Raw genomic sequence first — 12,710 nt, forward strand, 5'->3', positions numbered from 1 at the left:
AACCAAAGCAGCACAGCACTGCCAGCATCAAGGAATAGCAAGAGCCTTCAACATGGACCAACCATGGCCATCCTAAGCACTGCTGAGGTGCTGCCTATGCTATGCTGACCTACTATAAAACCATTAGTGGGAACCATAGTAACTATTAACATGCAGGAAGGACAAAGACACATCCTCTCAACTCAGAGCACTTGGGGGGAGAACAGAAAGCTGCTTGCAAGGCCTCTCAGCACATTCTTCTCTGAGAAAATAAACCCTGTATTTAAAAGCTTTTCCATCCTTCTCCAGAAAAAAATATTTAGGAATAAATTACTGTGAGAGGGGATGAAGACACTTGAAGTGTGAACAGTGTCACAGCCCTCAGACCCAAGAGACAGGAGAGCTGCCCATAACAGAAGTATCCAAAAGCTAAAGTTACCTTAGATAACATGTTCCTCAGTCATTACAGCCAGCTATGTGAGGACAGCTGCAGGACAGGCTGTCATTGCTAAGCCAGATCCCTGCAACTGGTTCTGTTCCCAGCCTCTGTGCCTGCTGGGATGGGAGCACCTTTGACCCAGTGCTGAGGCAGGCAGCAACACACCCTTGGGTTACAGGATCCAGTCCCCATAGCTGCAGGCACACTGCCCTGGGCAAGCAGGGGAGGTTATGGCCATTCCACTGACCCAAGCCTATGTGGCAGGCAGGAAAGCTCTCTTTCTTTTAGATAAATTCATAAATTACATCAGGAATTATTTCAGTCTGCTAATATAGACTGCAAGGTCTTTGGATTTACAAATTGGACAATGAGGCAAGACTCCTATCCACTTAAAAAAACCCAACAGACTGCCAATAAAAAACACCTCCCTCCAAAATGGCCAGAGTTACATTGTTAGCTCCAGAAACTCAGATCAAACGCCTTGTTCCATTCTGGTCCTCCTGGCCAGCCTATGACTCAGCTTCCATTTCTGATACAGATCTAAACCATCCCTGTGGAGAAGCATGGGGATATAAAACCAAAACAAACCTCATCATATTCACATTTATTGTGCTAATGGGAATTAAATGAGCATCTCAAGCACTTTGCTCATGTTTTATTGCTGTTGTTCCTCCAGCATTTTTTAAGCAACACACCAGAAACAACAGTGCCTCAAATGGTGCAACATTACCCCAGGACAAGCAGCAGAGCAATAGCAAAAACCTAAAAAAAAAAAAAATCCCTAAATTTCATCAAGAATTATAAAAATAATTTTCATGAAACTACATCTGATGCATTGTACAGTGCTGCCTGTACCAATTTCCTTCTCAGAGCACAACTGTAAAAGCGTACATCACTTCTTAAAGTCCTTTAATCTGTTCATCTTGGTTTGATGCCCACCCCCCCCGGCACCTTTAACAATATTGTTTACAGATTTATCATTGTTAATGACAAAAAAGCAATTTTTCAAATCTCCTCAGAGGGTCAATGAGTGTTTACATCAAAATGGCAAGAACTCGTGCTTTGGCAGAGAATGCTGTAATCAGATCTCTGAAGGAGAAGTTGGAGCAGTAAATGAAAAAGAGGTTTAGTTTGTGTGCAATGGCAAAGAGCAGTCATTTATTATCTAACAATTAATGAATTGATCCAGACACACCTTTTCCTCTTCTCTCTTGGCATGCAGGCATTCTCAGAGGCCACTCTATTGTGAGTCAACTTAGTCACAGATGAGATGCAAAAGTAATTCTTTCCGTTTGAACAAGCCCATCATGATTTAAGCAGAAGGTAACTGTGCTTTAAAAACTTTGTCTGTACAGCAGTAACAATATCCCCTGATCACTGTCAGAGTTGAACTAATTTTCAGCACAAGAGAGAGGTGGAGTACAACACTGCATTTTCCTTAACCATAAAATTATCTTCTGCAACCCAAAATCTGAACTGAGAAACACATTACAGATGTGGGTGTGGGTCCTATGGTTCACAGATGAAAATAAAGTATTAATTAATGTACAACAAAGGCTCGTGAATACATGATACCACCAAGATCCTGAAGGATTACACTATCAGAACAATGCACACACTGAGAAAAAGACTAACTCCAATTTCCTTTTCCCCTCCAAATCAGGCATTATACTATCACTCCTTAAATGTCCTCTGCTGCAGAATATTGACTTTTAAATCCTACTAACACTACAATACAACTGAGTTTTCATCAAATGTAATACTCCTGTACATCCAAACTCATTTATTTGGGGTTCATAGTAGCTATTACTGTGATCAGCAAAAAACCAGTGATTATTTTGTGGACAGCAATGAAAAACACAGACTGCAGAGCATATGCTTTTTATTTCAAAGATGGGAGCAACCCATGCTCAATGCACTGGGGGTAAGGGGTTCATGCAATATTGCTCCAAGAGACGTAAAGAAGGATGAAGAAACAGAAAATCTGTTGTGGACTTGTTTTCCTACAGGAACCATAGACACAATTTTCACAGCATGGGATATAATAGTTCTCCCACAAAGTGCTGAAATATAATTCCAGTGCTCAGTATAAGAAGTTAGATGCACAAGAAATGTTTGCAGCTTCAATGCAGGCGGCAATTGAGAACATGTGTGCTGGGGGAATTAAAGAGGGAGGAGATTCAGCAAGCCACACTCCATGGGAGTGGAGAGGCAGGAGAAGCACATTTCAGGCCTCATCATTTTCAAAGAGCTTCTACTTGCAAGCAGGTCCAACACCCCACATCAATCTGAGGACAAATGCTGTGAGGCTGCATGTCAACCCCAAATTTAATGCACATTAACAATTTAGGAGCCTGAATAAAAAATTAAAAAACAGAGTTTCCCCAACTTTCCTTTAAGTTCAGAGAGAAGTTTCAGCTTTGTGTGTGACTAAGGACACTGTTACAGCAAAAGCAGCCTCTGACTGATCTCATTCTCCTAGGCTCTGCTTTTGGGTCCTGCTCAAGATGGATACTACCCAGCCCAGTGATGTTTAGTATTTCTGTATATTCTAGCTCATATTATGTGCAAAATAGTGTTGTAAATGTGCCTGTACCCAGCTTTCCATAAACCCATAGTTAACCAAATCTACAACTCCCAGAGGCACCAAAAGGAAGCTTCATTTGCTTCCTTTGTTAATGAAGTAAAAGGAAACTCCTCTTGTGCCATTTTTTTTTCTGGATCAAGATCCCTATATACATAAGCAAAGTGGAAAATGCATTTTAAGAATTTTAAGGTTTTTACAGTCAGTCAATACTGACTATCCACAAAGTTTCAGCCTTGAAAATGTCAGATGGTATTATTCTTAACAATGCTCTTCCAAAACTCTCTTTCTAAACTGGTCTCTTCACACTGCAAAGGAAAAGCCCATAGTAAAGGCAGAAGCATAAAACTTCTTCCCAGGCCTACCAGCCCCAAGGAAAACACGAGAGATTATTCTGCAAATCAGCATTACATGGCTCAGATGGAATTTTGCAGTTTTGGAATACTGTTCCTAAAATCCAGCTGCCAAATCAACACCCAAAACAAAAGTCAGAGCTCCTGCAGAAGTATATATGCCATAAATGATAATGCAGAGTGGTCACTGTTTGGGTCAAAATCAGTGTCATGGCCAGCACCATCCCACAGATGTTCTTTGTTGCTCCCCTACTCTTGTTATAGATGGATAATGAGATGATTGGCTCTCGCAATTAAGGGATAACTATTGTGTGAATACTAAGAAAAGCTTTAGTGATGTATAATTATGTTATTGTAGTTTAGATGTCTTCTGTTCTCCCCATAGTTCCCTTTTCACCTCCTGTGCTGTTGCCATCAGACAGCCAGGGTTGTCTAGGACAGGTAAAAAGAAGGTGTGCACATGTGTCCCTTACCTGGGGCAGTTGGGAATGGAAAAGCTTGTTGCTTAGGGGGTGAGGCATGGCAACACCTGACCTCCAGTCACATTACAGGAAAGCAGTCTCCACTAATAAATGGCAAAGAAGAGCTGACTGACAGACCTTGTGAGGGGCCGGGGCTGGCTGATGCAACCCCCAGGGGTATAAAAGACTGAGCATCCATCTTGAAGATGAACTGGCCACATGGTATGCACGTGGGCAGTTCCCAGTGCTGTAACTTTTTCCTTGTGTAGTCTTTTGTTGTATTTTTGTTAAGGTTTAATAAATCTTTTTAAGTTTTCAAAGTGAACAGTTGTTTCTCACACTCTGAAGAACACACCAGTCACTCCATGGGACTGAGCTTTGCTGGGTCTGGCTCAGCCCCCTGCAGAACCACCAGTGTGAGAGATGCCACACGAACTCAAAGGCAGCTCAATTCAGGGCCTCAAAGCAATGCTCCAAAAGTCTCCAGAAGTTAAGGGAGTTACCCATTCCCAGGCCACGTTCTGACATTTGGGATATGTTTGCTGGCTGATGTAAGGGGCTGCAGTGCCTTCATATTTGGCTTCTGATCCTTTCAGAGTTTCAGCACAAGAACTCTTGTGCTCTCTGTGCAGCAGCCAGCACAAGGAAGTGTAGATGTTTCCAGAGAGCAAATCACACAGAGGTGTGCTTTAGGAACATGCTTTGTAAGGCTGTTCATTTTGCTTGGTGACTAGAAAACAGCTGTTTTTTCAACCAAGATGTTGGGGTTTAGGAGTTCTTTTGTTTCTTAGGGAATTTTCTCCAATTTTTGCTGCTAAGAGATAATAGTGACCAGGTACTTTGGAGAGACAAAAGAAGTTGCCAAGCTCAGGGGAGGAGGGCACCTGGCTGCACTCTTACCTGAGGGCTTCCCTCCTTCAGAGATACTGGGAGAGTTGGGCTGGGAAAAAAGGGGCTGGGGCAGCTGCTGGCTCTTGTTCTCTCGGCATCCATAGGGCAGACGGGCTGCGGTGGCTGTGGGGAGAGCTCCCCACCACTGCGGGGTTCTGTCTGCTGCCTTTCTTCTACCGTGAGTGCAGCTCTGCTCGTAAGAGCGGCCATTGGGACCTTATCAACGCCCTGTCTCACTAAAAAAGAGACTTTCAACTTCTGCTGGGGTGCCTCAGGGGAACCCCCGGGATCCCTGAGCCCCTTCCCCCTCCCAGGGAGCATCTCCAGTCCCTGCTGCGGAGCCTGGCTGCTGCTGCCCAGCCGTGCTGTGCCTCTGCTTCTGCTTCAGGTTTTTGCTGCACTGTAGCCCGCACTCCCTGCCTGCCAGGACAGCACACAGTGACAGGGACAGCTGCCGAGCTCCTGCCGCAGCCCGGCTCCGCCATCCAGCCCGGCCGCCATTCCCGTGTGGCGCCTGGGCCCGCCGCAGCGCCCCCTGCTGGCGCGGGGCAGTGCCCGCCCCGCGTGCCCGCCGGCAGCCAGCAGCGCCCCTGCTGGCCGCGCCCGGAACTGCAGCCAGGGGAAGTGCTCAAAGAGACTTTGTTGGGTTTTCTGCTTTTTGGTTTTGGTTAGGTTTTTTTGTTTTTTGTTGTTGTTTTTGTTTTGTTTGTTTTTTGTTGGTGCCATTTTTGTTTGCCTTGTTATACACATACTACTACTAGTTCTTTACTACTAGTACACAACTGTTATTCCTTTTCCTGTATCTCTGCCTGAAAGCTCCTTAATTTCAAAGTTATAACAATTCAGAGGGGAGGGGGTCATATTCTACATTCCAAGGGAAGTTCTTGCCTTCCTTAGCAGACATCTGTCTTTCAAACCAAGACACAAGAGGAATTGTGCTGGGGAAGGGGGGCATGACAGAACTGTGTCAGGAAAGAAGTTAGCATTTCATTAACAGTTTATGGTTCCAACTACCAGAAATCAGTACTAGCTGTCATCTTAGTCAAACTAAAAAGCACCTAAATGGCAGTGGTCACCTTATGTTGTAAAGAGCAGCATTTCAAGTCTGTGGGAACCAATCCAATGCATTTATAATGCTCAGACAAACTTTCCACAAGCAGAGGTAGCATGACACTAAGTTAGAAGTGAGACCCTGAGGGAACAGACAACATCTACTTCCACTCGTCTTTGACTGGATAGGTATTTTGGAAGTTAAGGGAAATGCCTTCCCCCTGGCAGATTTTAATACTTTAACTAGCAGATTTTCCCTTGCCTTATGCCCCTTCTTTTAAAAAATAAATGAATCAAGTGCAGCTCAATTTAAAATGCTACTTCTCATGAAATTCTAATCCCCATTTAATTTTATGTCTTACTGCATTACCTGTATTACCACAGAGAAGGGCAGAATGAGAAAAGGGAAGAGATGCTTCAGTAACCAAGAGAGTCCCTAAACACATTCTCTGGAAACAACCTAAGATCCCTATTGCAAAATGACCAGGCCTTTTGAAGGTCCAGCAGACTGTAATCAGGTACTTATGTCCTGTCCTCACCAAGTGCTGTGCAGTTTAAGTATTAAAATAGACTGAGAAAATTAAGGCAACAAAATAGCAGCTGTCAAAGATTTACAGAAAATTGAAATTGTGAGATCAATAGCAAAGATTAAAAAACCACAAAAAACTACACGATCCTCCTATTGTAAAGGTTTGGGGAAGAACAAATACTCTCAGAACAATATAAGGCTGTATCATCACAAGACACCTCCAAAGTATGAGAACTTAATGAGTAATGGTCTTGGATCTTCCTCTGTGTGCAGCTATGTTGAGGCCCACCAAAACCAAATAAGGGTAATGCTGGGCAATGCCAACACCCATTTCCATGGCTGGAAATGCTCTGACTTCATTTTTCCTTCCAACCTGCAAGGGGGCAAGTGGACACAACAGAAAATATGCTGTCAGATGTTGCTTTTAATTTTCATAAAACTATCAGATGACTTAAAAAAGGGAAGATAAGATACTTCCAGACATGCCTAGCACTGTGACACCTGCATGTTCATGCCACACTGCCTGGGCTGAAAAGCTCTGTAGGGGATGTTTCCCTGCTGTGGAAAAATGCAACCAGCTCAGGCATCCAAGAGCTCAAGCATTCAACATAACAGTGTCCAGCTCGGAAAGTAAACAAGTCAAAACTTCAGGAAGCTGAGTCTGTAATGTAAAAGGTTCTTCTGTCACCTCAGTTCTGTACTTTTAAACCTAATTACTTTAGCAATATAGGATTCCAGGATAACAGACCTGCGTAAATTGTAAAAATCTATAGATCTAAGGAAAAACACTGCCCTGTGAACTGAGGGATATGGTTGAAGTATGTCAACAATTTGTTTCCACTGAAGTCAGGATTTGAAACATTCTTTACAGCTACAGACCAGGGTTCTCATTCCTTGCCTGTAGGAGTCCTTTCTGTCATTGTTATTTCAAAACCCATCGAAGCATGATCATAGGAAAAAAGCTTATTTATTCATTCATCTGGGTGAATACCCTAAGTTTTGTTTAATGTTTCATAAAGACTCCAGTGAAAAGTTTGTTGTCCTGACAAACCACAATCAGAATAAATGACAAAACCTAGGTGAGATGCAGCCCTGGACTTTGGGTAGTGTAAGGCACAATGCAAAGTGCAAACTCATAGCCTGACTCACCTAGTTCAGTTTTCCCATCTCCAGGGCCAGCAAATACCAGTGATTAGCAGCACTGAATGAGAGAATGGTTTGGCTTGGAAGAGACCTTCAAACCTGTCCTCTTTTAGTGTAAAACCAGTCCCTCCTGTCCTCTCCCTATCTGCACATGTGAAAAAATTCCTCTTTTTTATAAGCCACTTTAGGCACTGGAAAAGGCTCTGAGGTGTCCCTGGAGCCTTCTCCTGTCCAGGTGAGTGCCCCCAGCTCTCCCAGCCTGGCTCCAGAGCAGAGGGGCTCCAGCCCTCAGAGCATCTCCCTGACCTCCTCTGAACCCTCTCCAACAACTCCATACCCCCAGACCTGGACACAGCACTCCAGGTACTCACATGAGAGGGGGAGAATCCTTGACCTGTTGTCCACTTTCTTGATTCAGCTTAGGATGTGGTTGGCTTTCTGGGCTGCATCTGCACGTTGTTGGCTCATGCACAACTTTTCAGCCACCCCAAGTCTTTCTCCTCTCTTACTGAGAGGGCTTCTCTCAGAAGTTCTCCCTGTCTCACTTTCAGAAAGTTCTGTCTTAAAAATATATTTAGGTCACAAAAAACCACTTGAATACCCTAGAAAAACATACAAAACTAAGTAAAATATTGAATTAAGACAGTAACATATTGAATAAGAACTAGAGAACACAAATTCTTTAGCTAGACTGTGAGTAGACCTGGCAGGGAGGTGAAAAGACTCTTCGGCACAATTCCACCTGGCTTCTCTTTGCTGCTTTTCACAAGACCTCAAAGCACTTTCTAAAAAAAAAATCAGTATCAATATCAGGTTTTATTGCATCTCATCTTTATAGAACAGACCACAAAAGTAGATATTCACTGTGGCCTCACACAGCCCGGACAGGTCTTAACATTTACTGCTCTTCCAATAAGTTCTCTGGTGGAATAAACAGTTTGTAACTCTTAAAGAATATTTTTAAACTATGCTGAGGATAAAGGGAGCACAGCCTTCAGCAATATATGGACTTTGCTTTCAAGCAAAAATCTGGCTTTTTTTCACAGCACAAAACAACAGAAACAAACTCACCAGGTATTGCCTGCACACTCATTGCAGGGAGAGAACAGTGAGGAGAGCAAAGCACAGGCCCACAGGACTGCAGGATGACAGCACCCTGCCAGTTTCATCCACAGATCAATCCAAGCAACAGCAAAAAAGCTGGCAAAGGAAATAATGACCTGAATGATAAGATTCAGTCCTGTAGAGAGGATGAATATGAATAAGACTTTTGTAGCATAAATATGGATGTACACCTAATTTGGTCTGACATGGTGCACAGGTCTCCAGCAGGACCTCACTTCTATAAACCGGAGTCTCCAGCAGCAGTTCCAGGAGGTTTCTGCAAACTGCTGCCTGAGCTGTTTGCACTTGAGAGAGCAGTTGGAGAATTTGTACAAAAACTGTCTGAAACCAGGACTTGACTGTAAGGGGGAACACAGAGTACAGGACAGCCTGGGAAAGACAGGATCTCTTCTTTCAATACAGACAGCTTCTGTTTTGCTGAACCCAAGGCTTTACTGTCAAGCTTATGCTTGGAGATACAGTCTGCAGGCTTTGTTCTGGCAGAAATAATTTGCTAAGTCATCACTTTTATTTCCTGCTGGCATATATCAGTAAATAAACAACATGGGGGGTTTTGAACAAGGAGTGAGGGGGTGAACGCTGCTCAAAAAACAGAAAACAATTATAAATGACTCTCTGATCTTCAAAGTTCTTAGATCAAGAGGGGGAGCAACAGACAAGGCATTAGGAAATCCAGTGGTTATTGCACAAGGTCTCCTTCACCCAGTGCCAAGGTTCAAATCTCACTGGAAGGTTAAGAGCTAAAATGTCTTCTCCACTGGGCTGTGACAGTGTGCCCAGCTGCCAAGCTGAGAGTTTCCTTTGCTATTCCAGTGCATTATCACAGACAAGACCTCAGACTCCAGTATTGTCCATCTTAGTCCAAATCTCAAGTGTTTGCTATTATTCTTGATGCAGAATATCTCAATACACAATCCTAGTCTGTTTGGCCCACTCTGATGCACCTTTTCCCACGCCTCAAGCTCTGCTGAACAGCCCTTCCTTCCTCAGCACATTCCCTGTGGGGATGGAAAGTTGCACAGATGATGGAGGCTGCTAAGGAACGCGAGCCAACACACAGCTCAGCTACAACGTCCTTGGGGCACGCACTATCTGTAAACCTCAGCAGGATCCTGTTCCATAATTAAACACATCTGATCTTGTGACACTAAGAGAGTTATCAAATTGGAACATAACAATACAATGATTAAAATTCAGGTGTAGTACAAGTCACAGTAGTATGGCAGTGATGAATGTCACACCAGGGGTGTTTTGGAGGATGAACTAACTCATTTTCACATACAAAGTAACATATTTTCACATATTTACAATTAAAATTTTAAGTATTAACACAAAAACATAATTAAGGGCTTCTGTGTTAAACCACATCCTATTTTCCCCTCTAAGTTGTTTCTAAAACCACTTACACAGAGCTTAATAAAGGCCTGCTAAAGCTTCCTAATGCAACAATCAACCAGCTTCCTAATGCAGAATGACTGATTTCTCTGGCCATCAAGAATACATTTGTATCTTAAAGAACTGAATAAATTCAAGAGAGGGAAGCTACTATTCATTTGTTCGCCAATAAGTTCTTTGCCTTTTTGCTCCACTGCTGGAAGAAGCAGTTCCATGAATTGCAGAATGATCCTCTGACGTACAAAGCAGTCAAATCCTATCACATCAAATTGCCCAAAGAGCATTTTGCACCATAAGCTGCAATTTCACCCACAGATTTAGGTGCTGTTCCCTATGAGTGTAGGATCAAGAGTCTGGTCCATGATGGAACAGAGACAAGAGTGATAGGAATATCTATGCACTGCTGTCTCCTGCTGATCTGGCACAATGATGGGAATGTTTTGGGAACATGAATTTTTTATTTCTGTCTTCCCTGTAACTATATTCCCCTGGTTAACCTCAATAGAGGGTTTGGACGCCCAGGAGGCATTTGGAGAAATTGTCAGTGTACTCTAGCAGCTGAAGATGATCCAGGGTCATACACCAAGGTCTTTCTTCCTTCCGACGCGCTCGAGCGTCCCAACGTCCTTCCCAAAGTGAGGGGCCAGAGCTGGGCACAGCACTCGAGGTGTGCCCTCAGCAGTGCCCAGTGCAGGGGAAGGGTGACCTCCCTGCTCCTGCTGGCCACACCATTCCTGCTCCAGGCCAGGGCCATTGGCCTTCTTGGCCACCAGGGCACACTGCTGGCTCACGTTCAGTCGCTGTTGACCAGCACCCCCAGGTCCCTTTGTGCCTGGGCTCTGTGCAGCCACACTGTGCCCAGCCCAGAGCAATGCAGGAGGTTATTGTGGCCAAAATGCAGGTACTTGGACTTGTTAAACTTTGCGTTGTTGGACTTGGCTTGGTTCTCCAGCCTGTCAAGAATCTACAAGAAGCTTGTCCTAACCACAGGAAACCTCAGAGCTCAACCATGCTAGACTCCAAAGAATCTCACTACAAGAGAAAGCAAGAGCAAACCAGCTTTACTAGTTTGGCTGTTCATTTTCAACAGAGAAGTACAGCCTGGGAAGGCTTTGTGAGCCAGAATCCTGCCTGGTTTAGAAATCCCACGTAAAGCTGTGGTGTTTCTTTATATTAATTGTCTGAAGAGGCAGTTAAACCCAATAGCGAGTGTCACCAGGCAAGGGAAGAGCAGATGGATGGCCATACTGGTGGAAGAGAGCTGTGACAGAGCATGAGTTGGGGACCACTCCAGAAGAGAATCAGACCTGACCCAAACACAGCAGCCCATATATCAGGAGCCCAGATGTCCATGTGAGAGACTGCCATGACTGAGGGGCATCTTTGGCAAAGGACGTGGCTCAGCCAACCCTCCTGCCCTGCCAGGTCACAGCAGGCCTTGCTTTGCTCCCAGAGCTCCTCATTCATTCTGGAAAACTTTCCTCTGCTAAGAACCAGGGGCACTCAAAGCCAGCTCTATGATTTTGGAGGAAAGAAAGCAAGCCTGGGTATGAGTTTTTGGAGGCTGAGGACTGCCAAACTTTCATTAAAGCAGTTCTAAAGTTTTCAGTTACTTTAACATCTGCCTGTAAAAATAGAACATTTTTCTCAAAGTCAACAGTGGTCTGTTTTTATCTTCACTATCCTTTGATGTCTTTGCCCAGAGGGCTGGAAATGCTACTTAGTAGCATCACAACAAAAGCGTAGCAGGATCTTCTGCATCAATAGCTGATGACTCAGGGATCTGATATAATTCAGCCTTCACTTTTGGCTGTTTCTGTTAACCTGGATTTTCACCACACTGCAAAACCTGTACAGAGCGCTCAGTATCTTCTCCTAGGAAATGGCCATCTGTTAGCCCTGACACAGCTGAACCAATTTCAGGTTTCAGCACTGTGTATTAGCTGTAAGGCACCAAGCAAACAAGGCTTGAGGAGAACCTCCTAGAAATCAGACTGGGGGATGGTACATTTAGTCACTGATGTAAAGGGAAAATCAACTTAGAGCTGCTGCTTCTGCCTCACTGATGGCAGGACTTCTCCACTATTACTCACCAGCCGACTTCCACACTAAAATTCAGCAGGCCAACTTTCAAGGCTCTTTACCCTGAGGTTTCCAAAGCACCTCCTGCTTCAAGAGAAGTGGAAAAGGAGTCAGGCATTTCAGTACCTCTCAAGACCCATATGAGTGACCAAAATGAACTGAGCTCCTTCACACCTGGGTGCCAAGTCTCACCCTGTAAGCGCAGGGGACTTCTGCTTTCCATCCAAGGTGCCACTGTGCCATGGGATCTCTTCCTCAGTAAGATGAGAAGGGACTTCACTGGAGCTGTTATAATTTCTAGACCCAGTGAATCACTGAGCAGAGGCAACAGGTGAGGAAAACTTCATCTAAGCAATCCTTGCTTTCATCAAAGTTAAATGCATTTGATAAACTCTGAGCAAACCACAGACCATTCATGTTGAGTTAATCTCATTAAGGCACAGCTCCAGCTCTTTTCTAAGCTGGTAGGAGGCAGAAGTCACAACAAGTGAGAGCAAAATGAACTCATGGTGCCAAATCTTTAATGTCACACATTGAACAATGTCATCCTGCACTAATTTGTGCTATGGTTTCTTATTAATTCCTCTGCACTGGTTTCTGATATATTCAAGATGGACTAAATGGTCATGCTAAATATAAGTTATGAAGCTGACTAACAGTTTTGTTTTTTAATTTATTT

General features: G+C 44.0%; 1 protein-coding gene across 5 annotated transcripts in view; it reads right to left on the bottom strand.

The window, feature by feature from the left end:
• Positions 1-12,710, bottom strand: part of CASTOR2 (cytosolic arginine sensor for mTORC1 subunit 2) — a 123,341-nt gene that overhangs the window by 67,175 nt on the left and 43,456 nt on the right. For 2 of the 5 annotated variants that reach the window (XM_064394357.1, XM_064394355.1), the window contains exon 1: positions 8,501-8,613. The exons of the other annotated variants lie outside the window; for them this stretch is intronic. In XM_064394357.1, coding sequence (XP_064250427.1) covers positions 8,501-8,598 — 98 coding nt within the window. In that variant the 5' untranslated portion in view covers positions 8,599-8,613. Of the gene's footprint in view, positions 1-8,500; positions 8,614-12,710 lie in introns of those variants that run through there. 5 annotated transcript variants of the gene reach the window in all.

Source organism: Passer domesticus, chromosome 19, assembly GCF_036417665.1.
Source record: "Passer domesticus isolate bPasDom1 chromosome 19, bPasDom1.hap1, whole genome shotgun sequence".
Taxonomy (NCBI): Eukaryota; Metazoa; Chordata; class Aves; order Passeriformes; family Passeridae; genus Passer; species Passer domesticus.